The sequence below is a fragment of the Myotis daubentonii genome, chromosome 4 (genome assembly GCF_963259705.1).
Source record: "Myotis daubentonii chromosome 4, mMyoDau2.1, whole genome shotgun sequence".
NCBI classification, from domain to species: Eukaryota; Metazoa; Chordata; class Mammalia; order Chiroptera; family Vespertilionidae; genus Myotis; species Myotis daubentonii.
Window position 1 is genome coordinate 57,219,534 of NC_081843.1, and position 18,284 is coordinate 57,237,817.

General features: G+C 38.6%; 1 protein-coding gene across 14 annotated transcripts in view; it reads right to left on the bottom strand.

Moving 5' to 3' along the window:
- Nucleotides 1-18,284, bottom strand: part of PAM (peptidylglycine alpha-amidating monooxygenase) — a 277,571-nt gene that overhangs the window by 133,735 nt on the left and 125,552 nt on the right. For all 14 annotated transcript variants that reach the window (XM_059694004.1, XM_059694017.1, XM_059694016.1 and 11 more), the window contains one exon: nucleotides 18,161-18,281. In XM_059694004.1, the coding sequence (XP_059549987.1) occupies nucleotides 18,161-18,281 (121 nt within the window). The remainder of the gene's footprint in view (nucleotides 1-18,160; nucleotides 18,282-18,284) is intronic.

An 18,284-nucleotide genomic window follows, 5' to 3' on the forward strand; every position in this document is an offset into this window, starting at 1 on the left:
CCCTTTGTAAATTGATGTTGCCATGGCCAATGTTTTCATTTAGTACTGGATTAGCTGAGGGTGGGAGGATGACACAATGTATAGCAGCAATGTACTCATTATTTTTAGATGCCTCCCTCTTTAAAAATGCTCTCAGGTTTGTTGGGTGGGGTGACTTTTGCACACCAAGACACAGCTATTCCCTTAATGCATATGTCAGATTTGTCCTGTTAGACTTGATTAAGTAGAATATATTATCTGTGAAAAGCAATCTGTGCCTTGAAAAAGTATGTTCTGCAATTTCGCTTAAAGAATGCAACATGCATGCAGCATGGTTCCTAATGCTCCTCTTGAATAGGGTTATTGAAATATTAATTCAGTTTTGGAAGATTATACGCTTCTAGGAACTTATCCATTTCACTCAGGTAGTCCAACTTGTTAGCATATAGTTGCTCCTAATACTTTTTTACAATCCTTTGTATTTCCAAGTCGTCAGTTGTTACTTCTCTTTCATTTCTGATTTTATTTTAGTCTTCACTCATCTTCTTTTTTTTTTTTTTTTAAATATATTTTATTGATTTTTTACAGAGAGAGAGGGAGAGAGATAGAGAGTTAGAAACATCGATGAGAGAGAAACATCGATCAGCTGCCTCCTGCACATCTCCTACTGGGGATGTGCCTGCAACCCAGGTACATGCCCTTCACCGGAATCGAACCTGGGACCTTTCAGTCCGCAGGCCGACGCTCTATCCACTGAGCCAAACCGGTTTCGGCTTCACTCATCTTCTTGAAGAGCCTGGTTAAAGGTTTGCCAATCTTGTTTATCGTTTTTTGTTTTTTTTTTTAAAAAAAAGCAGCTCTTGAGTTTAATTGATATTTTGTATTGTTTTCTTTTAGACTCTATATCATTTATTTCTGTTCTGATCTTTTATTATTTCCTTTCTTCTCATTTTGGGCTTTTTTTTGTTTTTCTTTTTCTAGTTACTTTAGGTATAAAGTCAGGTTGTTTATTTGAGATTTTTCCTATTTTTTAAGGTAGGCCAGTAATCCTATGAATTTCCCTCTCAGGACTACTTTCGCTGTGTCCCACAGATTTTTTTCCTTCTCATTCTCATTTGTTTCAAGGAATCTTTTTATTTCTTCCTTGATCACATAGTTAACCCATTCATTGTTTGATAACATGTTATTTAGCCTCCATGTCTTTGTGTGTTTTTCAGTTTATTTCCTTGTGATTGATTTCTAGCTTCATACCATTATGGTCAGAGAAGATGCTTGATGTGATTTCAATCTTCTTAAATATACTGAGACTTGTTTTATTTTCTAATAGGCAGTCTAAGCTAGAAAATGTTCCATGTGCACTTGAAAAGAGTATATATTTTGCAGCTTTGCGGTGAATGCTCTGAAAATATTAATTAAATCCATCTGATCTAGTGTGTCATTTCTAGAAACATACAATCTTACAAAACTGAAACAGGCAGAGTCAGAGAATCTGTATAGACAGATTACAACTAATGAAATGGAAGCAGTAATCCAAACACTTCCAACAAACAGAAGTCCTGGACCGATTGTCTTCATAGGCAAATTTTGCCAAACATTCAAAGAAGTACTAAAACCTATCTGTCTCAAACTATTCTAAAAAATTTAAGAGGGACTTTCAAGCTCATTTATAAAGCCAACATTATCACACTTATGAAACTAGATAAAGACCCCACGAAGAAAGAAAATTTAAAGCCAATATCCTTGACTAACATAGATGCTAAAGCCCTCAACAAAATATTAGCAAACAGATTCAGCAATACATTAAAGCAATCATACACCATGATCAAGTGGGATATATTTTGGGGATGCAAGGCTGATACAATATCTGCAAATCAATAAGTGTAATACTCTACATAAACAAAATGAAGAAAAAATCACATGAACATATCCACAGATACAGAAAAAGCATTTAATAAAATCCAGCATCTATTTATGATGAAAACTATCAGCAAAGTGGGAATAGCTCAAAAAAATAAAGACCATAAATGACAATGGGCAAATACTACAAGTTTTTTCCTTATGATTGGGAAAAAGACAGGGGTGTCTGTTTTCACCACTCTTATTCAACATAGTACTGGAAATCCTAGCCATAGCAATCAGAGAAAAAGAAGAAATAAAAGGCATCTAAATTGGAAAGAAATAAGCAAAATTGCCATTATTTGCAGATGGCATACACTATATAAAGGGAACCAAAAAATTACTAGAACTGATCAATGAATTCAGTAAAGCAGCAGGATATAAAAAGAAATATTCAGACATCAGTTGCATTTATATGCACCAATAATGAACTATCAGAAAGGGAAACTAACAATTCCATTTACAATTGCATTAAAAAAAAAACCTAGGAAAATAAATTTAACCAAGAATGTAAAAGTCCTGTAGTCGGAAAATTAAAAGACACTGACTAAACAAACTGAAGAAGATACAAATAAGTGGAAGCTTATTCTATGTTCATGGAGAGGAAGAATTAACATAATATGCCCATACTACCAAAGCAATCTATAGATTCAATGCAATTGCTATCAAGATACCAATGGTGCCCGGCCAGTGTGGATCAGTGGTTAAGAATCAACCTATGAACCAGGAGATCAAGGTTCAATTCCCAGTCAGGGTATATGCCCAGGTTGTAGGCCCCATTGCCAGTAGAGGGCATGCAGGAGGCAGCCGATCAATGATCCCCCCTCATCAGTGATGTTTCTCTCTCTCTTTCCCCCTCCCTTCCTCTCTCTAAAAGTCAGTAAAAATATATATTAAAAAAAAAGATACCAATGGAGTCCACCTGCTGTTGCTCAATGGTTGAGGTCAAGGTTCGATTCCCAGTCAGGGCACATGCCCGGAGTTGTGGGCTCAATCTCTGTGGGGGGCATACAGGAGGCAGCCAGTCAATGATTTTCTCTCATCATTCATGTTTCTCTCTCTTTCTCCCTCTTCCTTCCTCTGTGAAAAAGAAAAGAAAAAAATCTTACATATATACACACACATGCACATATATATATATATAATATACTAATGAGGTATTTCACAGAATTAGAACAAATAATCCAAAAATTTATATGGAACCACAAAAGATCCCAAATAGCAACAGAAATCTTGAGAAAGAAGAACAAAGTTGGAGGAATCACGCTACCTTATATCAAATTATACTACAAGGCAACAGTAATCAAAACAGCATGGTACTGGCATAAAAACAGATATAAAGATCAGCAGAACAGAAAAGAGAGCCCCAAAATATATCCACACTTTTATAAACAATTAACATTTGACAAAGGAGGCAAAAACATATAATGGGGTAAAGACAGTCTATTAAATAAATGATGTTGGGAAAATTGAACAGATACATGTAAAAAAAATAAAACTAGATCACCTTCTTATACCATACACAGGAATAAACTCAAAATGGATTAAAGACTTAAATGTTAGACTTGAAACTATAAAAATCCTAGAAAAAAACCATAGCGGTAAAATCTCAGACATTTTTTTGTAGCAATATTTTTTCTGGTATATCTTCTCAGGCAAGGGGAAGAAAAGAAAAAATAAACAAATGGGACTACATCAAAGCAAAAAGTTTTTACACAGCAAAGGAAACCATCAAAAATTGAAAAGACAACCCAATGAAAAGAAGAACATATCTGCCAAAGATATATCTGGTAAGGGGTTAATATCCAAAATTTGTAAAGAACTTATAAAACTCAATACCAACAAAACAAACAATCCAATAAAAAAAAATAGGCAAAGGACCTGAATAACATTTCTCCAAGGAGGACATACAGATGGCCAACAGACGTATGAAACGACATTGATGTCACTAATCATCAGAGAAATGCAAATTCAAACCATACTGAGATATCACCTCACATCTGCCAGAATGGCTATCATCAATAAATCAATAAAAATAAATAAATCAATCAACAAACAAACAAACAATAAATAAATAAAACAATAAATCGAGGATGTGGAGAAAAGGAAGCCTCATGCACTGTTGGTGGGAATGCAGATTGGTGCAGCCATTGTGGAAAGCAGAATGGAGTTACCTCAAAAAATTAAAAACGGAACTGCCTTATGACCCAGTGATTCCACTTCAGGAAATATATTCAAAGAAACCAAAAACACCAATTCAAAAGAATATATGCACCCCTCTGTTCATAGAAGTGTTATTTATAATAGCCAATATTTGGAAGCAGCTCAAGTGCCCATTAGTAGATGAGTGGAAAAAAGGTTTGGTACATTTACACAATGGAATACAACTCGGCCATTAAAAGAAGGAAATTTTACCTTTTGTGCCAGCATGGATGGACCTGAAGAGTATTATGCTAAGTGAAATAAGTCAGTCAGAGAAAGACAAGTATCACATGATCTCACTTATACATGGATGGAATGAACAAAATAAACTAACAACGTAGAAACATAGTTGTTTTTTTTTATTGCTTAAAGTAATACAAAGGGTGTTACATATGTGTCCATTTCCCCCCCCCCCCCCCGCCCTGATGGACAGCAGTCAGAATGGAGGAGAGTTGGAGGCTGAGTGAAAAAGGTGAAGTGATTAAACAACAAAACAAAACAATAACTATAAGCATAGACAACAGCATGGTGATAACCAGAGGGAAAGGGGTAGGTGGCAGAGGTAAAAGAGGGTATAGGGGGGATAAATGGTGATGGAAGGAGATTTAATTTAGGGTTGTGAACACACAATACATTATATAGATGATGTATTATAGAATTATACACCTGAAACTTACATAATATTATTAAATAATGTCACCCCAATAAATTCAATAAAAGAAAAACACACCCAAAAAAGAAATATTAATTCAGATTACATATTTCTGAAAATAAATAAAACAAAGAGGACTTCTGTGATGGCTGATGAGTGCAGAAGGAAATACTTTTCTCACTAATGTGGAAAGATAAGCATGATTGCCTTCCAAAAATATTTTCAGACTGACTGTAATGGAAGAATGACCTCCTGCAAATCTAGCTCTACTTGTTTTTAAACATGTACTAAATTTCCTAAATTCTTTAATTAATCAGGACCTCTTAATAGCACTGTTGCAAAGCAGAGGAATAGTAATTAAAAATTTATCAGGCATTTTGTGGAAAACCCCTCTAGAGATTTCTAGAACATTAGGGGTTTATATCTGAAAGGTAGAAGATCCTTTATGTTGTTACTCTTTTTGTTAGTGATACTGTTTATTTCTTTATTAACTTTTAAACATCTACACTAATAAAAGAGAAACATGCAAATTGGTGTCACACCGCTACCCTTCCTATTGGCTAATCAGGGTGATATGCAAAATAACTGCCAGCCAAGATGGCGGCCGGCAGCCGGGCAGTGAACATGAGGCTTGCTTGCTTCAGGGATGGAGGACTCCAACGTTCCCCGCCTGCCGCTGCCGGCCTCTGAGCTTGCAGTTTGAACCATTATACAAATATAGAAGCTAAACAAAACCCCAGAAACCTGCTTTCAGCCAGCCAGGATCTCAGAGCTGGAGGTGAAACAGTGTTTCGATTATAGAACCCAAACAAACCAGATACCTGCTTTCAGCCAGGCCTCAGAGCTAAAGCTGGCCCAGAAGAAAAAAAAGAAGAAAAAAAGGAGCAGTTGGGAGCTTCAGTCACCCGCCAGCCTGAAAACAGCCCTCAGCCCCTCACCCAGGCTGGCCAGGCACCCCAGTGGGGACCCCCACCCTGAAGGGGGTGTGACCAGCTGCAAACAGCCATCATCCCCTCACCCAGGCTGGCCAGGCACCCCAGTGGGGACCCCCACCCTGATCCAGGACACCCTTCAGGGCAAACCAGCCGGCCCCCACCCATGCACCAGGCCTCTATCCTATATAGTAAAAGGGTAACATGCCTCCCAGCACTGGGATCAGCGGAGCCGCGAGGCCTCCCGGCACTGGGATCAGCGTGACAGGGGGCAACGCCCAAACCCCCTGATCGCCCTGCGGCTCTGTGTGTGACAGGGGGCGGGGCCACAACCTCCCTATCTGCCCTGCTCTGTTCGTGACAGGGGAAGGCACCTCAACCCCCTGATCAGCCCTGCTCTGTGCTTGATAGGGGGGAGCTCCCCAACCCCCTGATCACCCTGCAGCTGTGTGTGACAGGGTGCGGCGCCCCAACCCCCCCACCCCACCCCACGGTGGGTGATCACCCTGCTCTGTGTGTGACGGGGTAGAGCCATAACCTCCCCATCAGCTCTGCCCTGAGTGTGACAGGGTGCAGCGCCCCAACCCCCTGATCCTCCCTGCTCTGTGTGTGACAGGGGGCGGTGCCCCAACTCCCCTATCGGCCCTACTCTGTGAGTGACAGGGGGAGCTCCTCAGGCCCCTGATTGGCCCTGCTCTGTGCATGACAGGAGGGAGCTCCCCAACCCCCTGATGGGCCCTGCTCTGTGCATGACAGGGGGGAGCTCCTCAACCCCCTGATCGGCCCTCCTCTCTGCGTGACAGGGGGAAGTTCCCCAACCCCCTGAATGGCCCTGCTCTGTGCGTGACAGGGGGCGGTGCCCCAACCCCCCAATCGGCCCTACCCTGAGCGTGACTGAGGGTGGCATCCCAACCTCCCGATCCACCCTGCTCTGTGCATGACAGGGGGCGGCACTCCAACTCCCCAATCATCCCTGCTCTGAGCCTGACCAGGGGTTGCACCTAGGGATTGGGCCTGCCCTCTGCCACCCGGGAGCAGGCCTAAGCCAGCAGGTCGTTATCTCCCAAGGGGTCCCATACTGCGAGAGGGCACAGGCCGGGCTTAGGGACCCCACTCCCCCCCGAGTGCACAAATTTTTGTGCACCGGGCCTCTAGTCCTCTATAATAAAAGCCTAATATGCTAAGTGTCGGATTGACCAGCTGGCCATTCAACCAATCAAAGTGTAATATGCTAATGATATGCTAAGTCCGCTCAACCACTCGCTATGATGTACACTGACAACCAGGGGGCAGACAGTTGACTGGCTGACCAGTCACTATGAGGTGCACTGACCACCAGGGGGCAGAGCTCTGACTGGTAGGTTAGCTTGCTGCTGGGATCTGCCGATACAGACTGAGCAAGATGGGCCAGACATGCCCTGGAGCCCTCCCATAGTCCCTCCCTGGCTGGCCAACCTCCCAAATCCCTCCCCACCCTGATCGTGCACCGGTGGGGTCCCTCGGCCTGGCCTGCACCCTCTTGCAATCCAGGACCTCTCAGGGACTATTGGAGAGCCGGTTTTGGCCTGATCCCACAGGCAGGCCGAGGAACCCCACTGGTGCACGAATTAGTTATAAAGTAATAGGTGATCTCTTTAATGATAAAACAACTTATATATATTGACCAAAATTGTCATCCTGCTCCATTGCTACCTCTCTAGAGGACCAATATTTACAGCTTATATGCTTCCTTCCAAGTTCCTTTATGCCCAAACAAAAACATATAACCAAAGAGCCATACATGTATACAAATTTTGCTATTATTTATTTTTATTAAGATGGGATCACATTCTGGACATGACTCTGCAGTTTGCTGCTATCAATTAATACACAATGACAAAACTTCTAAGGCAAGACATGTAGACCTAGCTCAGTCTTTCACTTATTACATAATATTCTATAGAATAATTTCCCACAATTCTAAGGATATGAGTTTTACTTTAAAAGACAATTCCAGATAACTTAAGAGCTTGTGACAATGCATCCTCTCACTGATATATGAGACTATAGCTTTTTATCCTTAAAAGCTATGTATTTTATAGCTCTTTTTAATTTTTTGCCAAGTTAATGGGTGAAAAAACATGGTATATATTTTTTTAATTTATGATTACTAACAAGGCTGAACTTTTTTATTGTTAATTTAACATTAATATTCTTCATTTGCTCTTCTTTTGGGTTGCTTGTCTTCTCAGTCTGTGGGACCTCTTTATATACATTGTATATTAGCCCTTTTTCTGTCATGTGTTCTTGGCTAAATAATCTCATCTTTAAGAGTTTGTGTGTGTGTGTGTGTATGTGTGCGCATACACATATAAAATCTTTTTACCTTTCCAGTCTCTTCTATAGTTAGTGGTCTGTTCAGTTCTTCAGCCAATCTGGATGGCTAAGTATTTTCTAGAAAATTATCCATTTGCTCAGGATTATAAAATTTACTGACATAGAGTTGCATATAATAGTGTCTAAAATTTTGTCTTTACACTTTCTAATAATTAATAATATATGATTTTTGTACTTTCTTATCCATAGTTAGGTTTGTCATGAATTTATTCATTTTAATTGATGTTTCAAAGAAATGGTTTCTTATTTTGTTTATACTTCTTGTTTTTTATCCTATTAATTTCAGCTTTTATCTTTAGTCTTCCTTTTCATTGACTTAAATGCTCTTTTCCTCATTTACTAAGTTGAATGTTTATATAAATTTACCTTTATTATAGTTTTCATTAAAAAATAATTTTAGGCTATCAATTTTTCTCTGGGTACTGCATTTGCTGGGTCTCATGGGTTTTGTTTGGAAGTATTTTCCTTATCAGTACTCTCTAGATAATTTATAATTTCAATTTTTATTTTTTCCTTGTCTCAGAAGTTGTGCAGAAGAATTATCCTTAATTTCCATGACATCTCTTCATAGTCTATTTCTTGTTTTATTGGGTTGTTATCAGAGGACAAGATCTAGAAAATTCTATTGTAGTAAAATGAAGTTCCTTAATGTCTAGTTTTGTGATTTTAACAAATGTTCTATATGCATTCAAAAAGAATATATATTCTCTTCCTAAAATTTAAAATTTTATATCCACATAGCTATTAAATTATATTTACTATACATTATTCTGTTGATTGATATAGTCACATGCTTTATATACTTCCCTTTTGGAGTTTATTTGATATACCAAATATCCATAATTATATTTTAACCAACTTCACTTTGAATTTTTGTTTTACATTTTGGGCAGATGAAGAAACTGAAACTCACTAAGGTTTAAGTATCTTGCCTATGATTTTGTAGCCAACAAGTGGTAGAATTAGAGTTCTGCATTGCTTTGTAAATATAATGACTGATAAGAGAAATGAGGGGTGGGAGACACAAGAGTGAGAAAAGATTACAGGGAAAAAAAGGGCTTTGGAAGTTGTAATAAAGTTTTTGGTTTTAAATGGGGTACAGAAAGCTCTTAAAGGGGTATTCACAGAAGGGTGATGTGCTCTGACTTCTGTATTTACTGGATCCCTGCAGCTGCTGCATAGAGCACAGACTCTAGGGATGTAAGGGTGTAAGGGAGACAGTTAGGAAAGTTACTGTAATAATCCAGGAAAGCGAGGACGGTGCTTGGGGGAGAGAGGGAAAGATGAGTATGCGGAGAAAAGCCTGTATTATGAATATATTTGGAGGGTAGAAACAACAGGATTTACTAGCATATTGATTATAGGGTGTGAGAAAGAAGAGCCAAGAATCCCTCCAGTATATTTGGCCTTGAGGAACTATAACAGAGGAATTACCAATTACTGAGTTGGAGAAGTCTGAAATACAATATTCCAAAACAGAAAACTCTTGTTTATGACCATTTACTTATGAAAACCAAATAGGTAACAAGGAACAAAGTGCTGTTAACCTTTCATTGGTATTTTTATTCTCTATGCTTTATAAGTCAGAAGACACAGTCTGTGAGCGGCCAAAGGTTAAATCCATTTATTAGCGTAAATGGCATATGCAATGGTTTCGATCAAGGATCAGGGAACTGCAGCCTGTGGGTGGCTGCCTGTTTTAGTAAATGAAGTTTTTTACTGGAACACAGCCAACTCATTCATTTACATACCGTCCATGGCTGCTTTCTAACTGCAGCGGTTACAACTGGGACCTTATGGCTCTCAAGGCAAAAATATTTACTATCTGACATTTTAAGGAATAATTTGCTAATCTCTGGCTGGCTTAGATTTAGACAGGGACAATCAAAATTGTGTTGAACTAAACCAGGTTGATTGCAAGGTATCTTTTAACAGCCTGATGATCAGGAATATTGTACCAGAATTCATATTAGTGGCATTTCTTTCTGGACATGAAAAAAAATATAAGAAAAAAAGTTATTCAAGGATTTAGGATGGAGCCAATAATTTTTCAACAAAAGAAAGCTCTTATTTTACAACATATGTGTAATAAAAACATGTATGAATATGTACATATCTTTTACATTTAAAGCCAAAAACATCATGCATATACATAAAAATATATATACTAACATTCTCTGGGGAACATATAGGCCATTAACAGATTGGTAGCACAGATTATAAAATGAGCATGGGTTTCAGATTCAAATAAATCTGTATTTAAATCCCTGTTCCTTTATTTACTGGCTATTTGGCTGCAGACAGATTATTTAATCTCCTTGAGTTTCAATTCTTTATAATAAACTAGGGGCCCGGTGCACGAAATTCGTGCACTGGGTGTGTGTGTGTGTGGGGGGGAGTGTCCCTCAGCCCAGCCTGCCCTCTCTCACATACTGGGAAGCCCTCAGGCGTTGACTCCCATCACCCTCCAATCGCAGGATCGGCCCCTTGCCCAGGCCTGACGCCTCTGGCCTTAGGCATCCGGCCTGGGCAGCAGGGACCTGCAGTGGCGGGGGGGGGGGGGGGGGGCCGCGATCGCGCGGGCTCCGCCCCTGCCCCTGCAGGAAGCCTCTGGCTGAGGCGTCTGGCCCGGGCAGCGGGCTTCGCTTTAGGCCCAGGCAAGGGACCCCTAGCTCCTGGGACTGCCAGCTTCGACCGTGCCCAGCTCCCATCGCTGGCTCCACCCCTACTTCCTGCTATCACTGGCCAGGGCGGAATAGGCACCTGATTCTCCGATCATGGCTCGGGGGCAGGGCAAAGGCGGCCTCAGGGCCGCCTTTGCCCTGCCCCCCAGCTCTTAGCTCCCCCCTGGGTTTCTGATCACTGTCAGTGGCAGGGGGCTTCTTCCTGCTTTCCCTTTCGCCTCCCTGCATTGTGCCTACATATGCAAATTAACCGCCATCTTGTTGGCAGTTAAATGCCAATCTTAGTTGGCAGTTAATTTGCATATAGCCCTGATTAGCCAATGAAAAGGGTATCGTTGTACGCCAATTACCATTTTTCTCTTTTATTAGTATAGATGGGAATAATAGTACCTTGAACAGTTTTTATGAAAATTAATGAGACAATGCTTATAAAGTGCCTCATACAGTAGTGGTACATAACGAGCACTCAGTAACATAATTTCTCCTTTACAAATTTACTAGAAAAAACAAACAAACAGAAAAGAACTCTAAATCTTATTGAGAAAAGAGGTGATCATAAGGTAGTCTCTTATAGTGTAGTTACTTTTTCTAATCTCTGAAGTTTCATATTATTAAAAAATATCAAAAATTGAAAACAAAGTATTTTTATGTTTCAGATTTTAATAAACAAAGGTCAATCTATATTTGCAGCTCTGAACCCAGGTGACATGTTTAGATTATTCTCACAGAGGAAAACACTGTTAATAAGTTAAATCATATCCTCCCTAAGTGCACACTAAAAGGTTTTAGTAAAAATAGAGGAATTATGATAATTTAAACTTAAACAATAGGCAATGAGCTACATGCAACTTTAACTTGCTGTTTATAAGCTTCACTTAACATTTTTTGTTTTTTATTAAATTTGTAGCATTGAGTCTCACTGATGAAGCAAGGGGAGGATTATACAAATAAATACAAGTTGAGAATTTGACTGATGCTAATCCTGAGCTTTCAAATTAGAAAGTGGAAAAACCAATTTCATGTGAGACAGATAAGTAAACAAAACAAGGGCCTGGCAACTGTCTTTTCTAATAATCAGCTTCTCCATTGGTGAACTAGATAAAGTTACTTCCTCCGTTTGTGGGAAGGCCAGGGTATATAGCATTTTAATCTCTTTTGCTGCTCTTCTTCCAAACTTTGGAATTTTAGAATATGCGGTGCCTAAGTCTTTCGAAATAAAAAGCAAATGCTGGTCCAGAATTAGGATAGTCCTCGATTTTCTCCCTTCAATAACAAGATCACCATGCTACTTTTCTTTTTGGGGGAAGGGAGACAAAACTAAGAATGGAAGAAAAAGAAATACTAAAAGCCATGAGTCATGCTCATATTTTGACAATGACTTAATGCACTCACTCTTTACCAAGGGTCTATTTTTTTCTAAGCAACCAAAACGCACTGGTGCAGGACTGGCTACTGGAGCCACCGCTCTTTCACACTCATGGCCTCACAGTTTTTCACATTTCCCAGCAGCTTCTCTCAACCAAATGGACTTGTGTCGGAAAGCCAAAGAAAGGGAGAGATGGAAACGTCCTACTGGGGATGGAGCCCACAGCCTGGGTATGTGCCCTGACTGGGAACTGAACCATGACCTCCTGGTTCATAGGTCGACACTCAACCACTAAGCCACACTGGCTGGGAAGCATTATTTTTTTAATGCAAATATTATTATATACTAGTAACTAAAGAGAAGGAGACAAGAAAATCAGAACCTTCAAAGAACTAAAAATTATTCCAGTAAAGCATCATTTTTTCTGGAGTCCTAGGTAATGTTGTCCTGGATTTTAAGCACTGACTGGGGCTATTTTTTCCCCTCATAATGATAGGGTTAAAATACATAGATTCAACATATTATAATTTCCACAAAATCAGCCAGAAGCCGAACTTCTGTTCAACTAAGTGACTGGACATGAAAAAGACTAATTAAATCAATATTCTGAACTTGAGAAAAATTACGGCACCACAGCAATTATGCACTTAACTTGTATATTACCTCTTTGATAAACATATTCTGAGCAAATGCTGGTTTAAAGTGACGTTATGATTATGGCTTGACATTTTAAAATTTATTTCTTAAATGGCTGCTGTTAAAAAACCCTGTAAGTGCTAGGTTCTTATTACATGATGATATATTTATACACTATTGAGGCAAGGGGAATCTCTTCCCTCTTTTTAGAAAATGAAAACGTTAAAATATATTAGTAAACACTTTCTAATGTTCATTTTTAAGAAAAATAAACAAAGATAAACACTGGGAAGCTTTTGAAAAAATTTTGTAGGAGTATTTTGTTCATTCTGGCTTTATTTCAGTGACTACGCTCCTTCATATTATTTTAAAATAAGTGGTAACGTAAGACTCTAATTTCAGGTTTTTCAACTTGCTGTTCTGGGTTATCTGATGTGATCTTTAAACTCAGAATTGTTCCATTTCCTGGGGTTCCTGGCAATAGATATTTGTGCTCATGAACACAGAGAAGGCTGCTTTCTGATTTCAAAGCATGTTCTGTGACTCTTTAAAAAAACAAATAAGGAACAAACAAGAATTTGCAAGACGTTTAGGAAGGAAAAAGTATACTCCTCCACAGTTTTCACACTTTTCCCAAAATAAGAGAGGAAAACGACTACACTGATGACTATGCCAAAAATGGGGACAAAATCTCAATTACATGATTTCAGGTTATTACACTCAAAGAAAATATTTAATTTAATATTTAATTTGTAAAAGTATATCATTTACAAATTAGTTTGCATTTATAAATCCATTAGCCAAGAATACAGAGTATCTAAGTTGAACAAGTAACAGATAAATAAAATACTATATAAACCTAAGATATGAAGGGACTTACATTAGAAAAGAGTAATTTTTTAAGAAGGGTAATGTACAAAGTTCTCAGCAACGTGAAAAAATCCAGGCTAATTTCAAACTGTTATAAAAAAAAATTAAGGCTTCACACCGATGAAACTGCTTTTGATAAGTTCTTTTCTAAGGAGTATAAAAGACATATAAGAACTTGGAGAAAAATACCTCCATTCTCAGTGTTCTTTGATTCTCTGATCATAAGGGATATTTAACGGAAATAACGACCTAAAAATAAGCTCACTGGAAGATTTACTTCCTTGCTTACTTTCTCCAGGTTTCCCTTGTCCACGTTCGTATTTTCTATTTGGCTACCTTTCCTCTCCTTCAGAATTACTGCAATGCCTTCCTTTCTCCATGAAGTCATTACTGAAAGCATAAGGGTTGGCAATTTCCTTCTCTTCTTAAGGCTCAATCACATTTTCCTCAACACATATAATAAAAATAATGAGTTCACATTTTCTGAGAACTTACCACGTGAAGGGCAACTGGAACGTGCACTGGTCTTACCTTGCTGAGTCCCCAGAACAATCCTGGATAGACACTACTATTACTCTCTCTATAGAGAAAAGAGCAGGACTAGCAGGTTAAGAAACAAACATGAGCCCTGGCCGGGTGGGTCAGTGGGTTGGAGCATCATCCCATACACTAAAATGTTGCAGCTTCAGTCCCTGGTCAGGGCACATACCTAGGTTGTTCCATCCCCAGTCTGGGTGCATATAAGGGGCAACTGATCAATGTTTTTCTCTCTCTCCCTTCCTCTCTCTTTCTCGAAAATCAATAAAAAACATATCCTCAGGTGAGGATTTTTTTTAAAAAAAGAAGGAAACATACCTGAGTTGACACATCAAGAGCAAGGACAAGAATGCTGTCGCCCAGCCCCAAAGCCTACATTCTAACCCACTAGATGTTGCTTAGATTTAGAAAATAAATCTTATGTAAAATCATGGTAATTATGCCATATTTATTTTATTTAAAAATCAACCCCTTATGGAATATTTAACACATCAAACTGATGATAACACCTTACTATGACCATGAACTGGCAGTTTATCAAACTGTTAGGTTTACTGATATGAGAGTTGGTGACAGCAAAAGCCCACTGGGTCCGCAGTGAGAAAGGGAACCAAACGAGGAAGACAAGTGCTATGAGCCTGAGATGCCAGCACTTCGAGACACTGCTGGATATGAAGCTAGTGCCCTTGGACAACAGATTCTACCCGGGGCTGCCTAAAAGCTGCTGACTCTTCTCCCTAATCGTCCCAAAGCCTGAAAAGAACACTGAACAATGAGGAGTCTATGAAAAAAGACAAAAGTTCTTTTTCTAAATTTCAAGTTAGAGAAGAAGAAGAGTAAGCTCACTTTGATTACAAAGTTGGTATTACAATTGATAATCAACTACTTTCCCGGCCACCCTGGAGCGAGTTCAACGGGAGCCATGTTTGAAGCCGGAATGGACTGCAACTCAGAGAGGCCCGACATGAGTGGAGATTCTTTGGTAGAACACTAATCTGGGCATGTACTTCATCAGCAATATTGGTTAGCTGCGCTCTCTATCTTATAGGGGAGGTTCTCTCTGCCTCTCTTCTACATCTGCTGTTTCTCTTTCCAAGGCTACCTAACAATCTCAAGTTTCCCAAGGAAAGGGCTTACACGAGATTCACTGATGTATCTTTCATTCTTGCCAAAACTTAAGGTGTGCTTTATTATAAAATCTATGGAATAAATACATCTCTTAATCAATCTGGTCTGCCTCAATTACCAACTCAAGTTCTGGTTCTCAGTCCTTCCTTTCTTTTAATTTTGTTGTTTTTCTTGATCTTCTGCCATTAAAAACAACAACATTTTAACTCCTCAATGCTTTCCTTGTTTTTATGATTTCCTTACTCCTCTCTTCCTGATATAATTTTTAACTGTCCTGTTCTTCATATTATAGTTATTCTTGATTTCTTTTTCCTTTTATTTTTGTTCTTGATCATTCTATTCTCTTGTATTTCTTTCTCTCTTTTTTTGGCCTACTCTTCTTATTCCCTTCCATCTTTTATTTCTTTTGTCTAGTGCTTTTTTTATTTTTCTTTCCTTGCCTTTTTAGCTCCTTTCCTCTTAAGGATCTGTGTTAAACTTAGTTTCACCTGCATTTTTAAGAAAATACTTTCTTCATCAAAAGTACTCTCACAATTAAAGCACGGTGTCTTTGTTAACAAGAACACCAAGTTCAGGAGGAAAGGGATATGGGGTTTCTTTATCCACTTCTTTCTGAGTATCCTCAACAGGAAGTATAACTACCATTTCTCATGAAGGTGATAAGGTATATAACCTGTATGTCAACCAAATCAAGTCAGTAAGTACTCGTGGCATACAGTCAGTAGAGAGTGACGGGGGAAGTGGCAGAAACTTTCAACAACCTGCTCTGAGCTGATCAGACAAAACAAGTGAAACACTTATCCAGTTAGATAGTTTCAGTTACAAGTCAGAGAAAACCCAACTGGACCTGGTTGAAACAAGAAAGGCTAACACAGTTGCAAATTCCCTAAGTAGCATTGCCACCAAGAACCTATATTCTTTCAGTCTCTCTGCATCGCATTCTATGGTATTAGTTTTACTCTAGGCATGGCTCTGCTCATGAACTCAGCTGATCCTAGGCCTGGCTCACACGCAACAGAAAAATTGATTCTCAGCAAAAGTCCTAAGATTTCATTGGATTAGTCTTGGTCATACACCTTCTTCTGAACCAGTCACTGTGAAAGGGGAGGTGGGTTACAACAATCTGCTAATGCTAGTTCATGTGCTCCACTTCTGGGTCCTGGAACCACATAGTCTCAAGAGAAGGAGCAACAAAGAATTTTATGTTGGGAAGGGAACTAGCACAATTCTACTGCATGAGGCAAAGCTGAATGCAGATAGCACAAAATAACAAGCCTGTAATTTACTAAATATATATTCTTTTTCCATGGAGTTATTTTGGTAATTATAAGATTATAAAAATGAGTAAACACATTTTACTTTATGAAAATGGTGCTCCTCTACATTTTTTTTTTTTTACAATGAATTCCTCTAGGAACTCTTTCTGAGAATATTGACCCCAACACAATTACTTATTATGATTGTTACGTAATTTAAATGTTCTTACTATCAGATAATGAGAAGAAGAAAAAACCCAGAATAATGAACCAAATGACTACTTGAGAAAATAATGATATTCTTGGGAGGAAAAAAGGTGCAAAAGATCACAGTGGTTTAAAAAAAAAAAGTAATATAAAGTCAGTTAAGCAAATATAGGAGGAAAATCATTTAAAAATGAGAAAAGACAATAAGAAGCATACTTCACAAGTGAGCAACTGTCAATCTCTCCGATTCCCAATCTCATGACAGCTCTTCTGACTACATATTAAATAAAGACCTTATGGAATTAAAGGCCAGAACATTAACAACTGAACATACAGAAGAGTCATCTGGCTGGTCACCTGAGTATGGGCAGGGGTTAGGGGAGTGAGAGTAATTTTCAGAGTAGTAAAAGAAGTCAATTATAGATCGTTAGATCATATACAGGAATCCCAATAAATGAATGTCAGTCCTTAGTCCCCCCACAGAGGACTATGTATATTTTCTCGAGCTGCTGAATGTCCGCTTCAAAGGAATTCTCCCCAGTAAGGAGAAGACTTTTATTTTCTCAGTACTTAAAGAGACAAGAAAAATCGAATTTTATCTGCAACTGTGAGTCATCAGCCACTGCAGTTCTGTAACACGCAGGTCCCTGTTGCTGCAGCCCTTAGAAAGGAGAGGACTATCTTTTAATGGCACAAATAAATCCCTGCACTGCCTGCTTGCAGAGCATAATTAATTCTGGCCTTCTCATGCTTAATGAAACACCTTAAACACATGAGAGAAGTGAGTTTGAGCTTCTTGTGTATACTTAAAACCGGGAAAGCCCTCGCCACAACCTAGTTCTACTCAAAATGCTATATGTGACGCTTGCATGAGTTCTCCAATCATTTCTTCACAATACATCTCTTAAAACAAGCAAATTGTGCTATGGAACACTTATAATCCACCACCTGTATGAACAATTCTCTTAACTTTTAAAGTGTGAAATATTTTGTTTTTCAGATTTTTGGCAGTAAACACATACTTTGGCTCTTAACCTGTGGCTGCGATAGAAGGGTATTTAAACAAAGTTAACTCTTAGATGTAGCTGCTCAATATCATTTCCTTTTATTAGAATAAATTTTTCATATTTTAGTACATACTACATGTTGCAGTACAGAGGCTATGATTCCACTGAGAATTTCAAAACGTAAATTTTCAAGGTTCCATTTCCAAACACAACTAACAATATGAGTAAAATTTTTGAAAAAGAATTTAACTGAAATACTGTATTTACCTTGAAAGATGTACTCCTCTCTATAATAGTCAATTGTTCTAGCCCTAAGGAGTCTTGAAAGCAAATGCCTATTTTTAAAGAAGTTACTACTGCTATAAATGCAGTTTCTTTAACAATAAATTGTACATAGAATAAGTGAATAATAAAATATAGAATTCCCCTCACCTGTTTAGGTGTGACCCCAGGCATTCGAATATCTAATGCAAAATCAGATGAATCGATAGGAGTTACTGGCCGGGTGGTACCAAGACATTCATTGGAAAATGATCTGGTAGTTTCTTTAAACCTT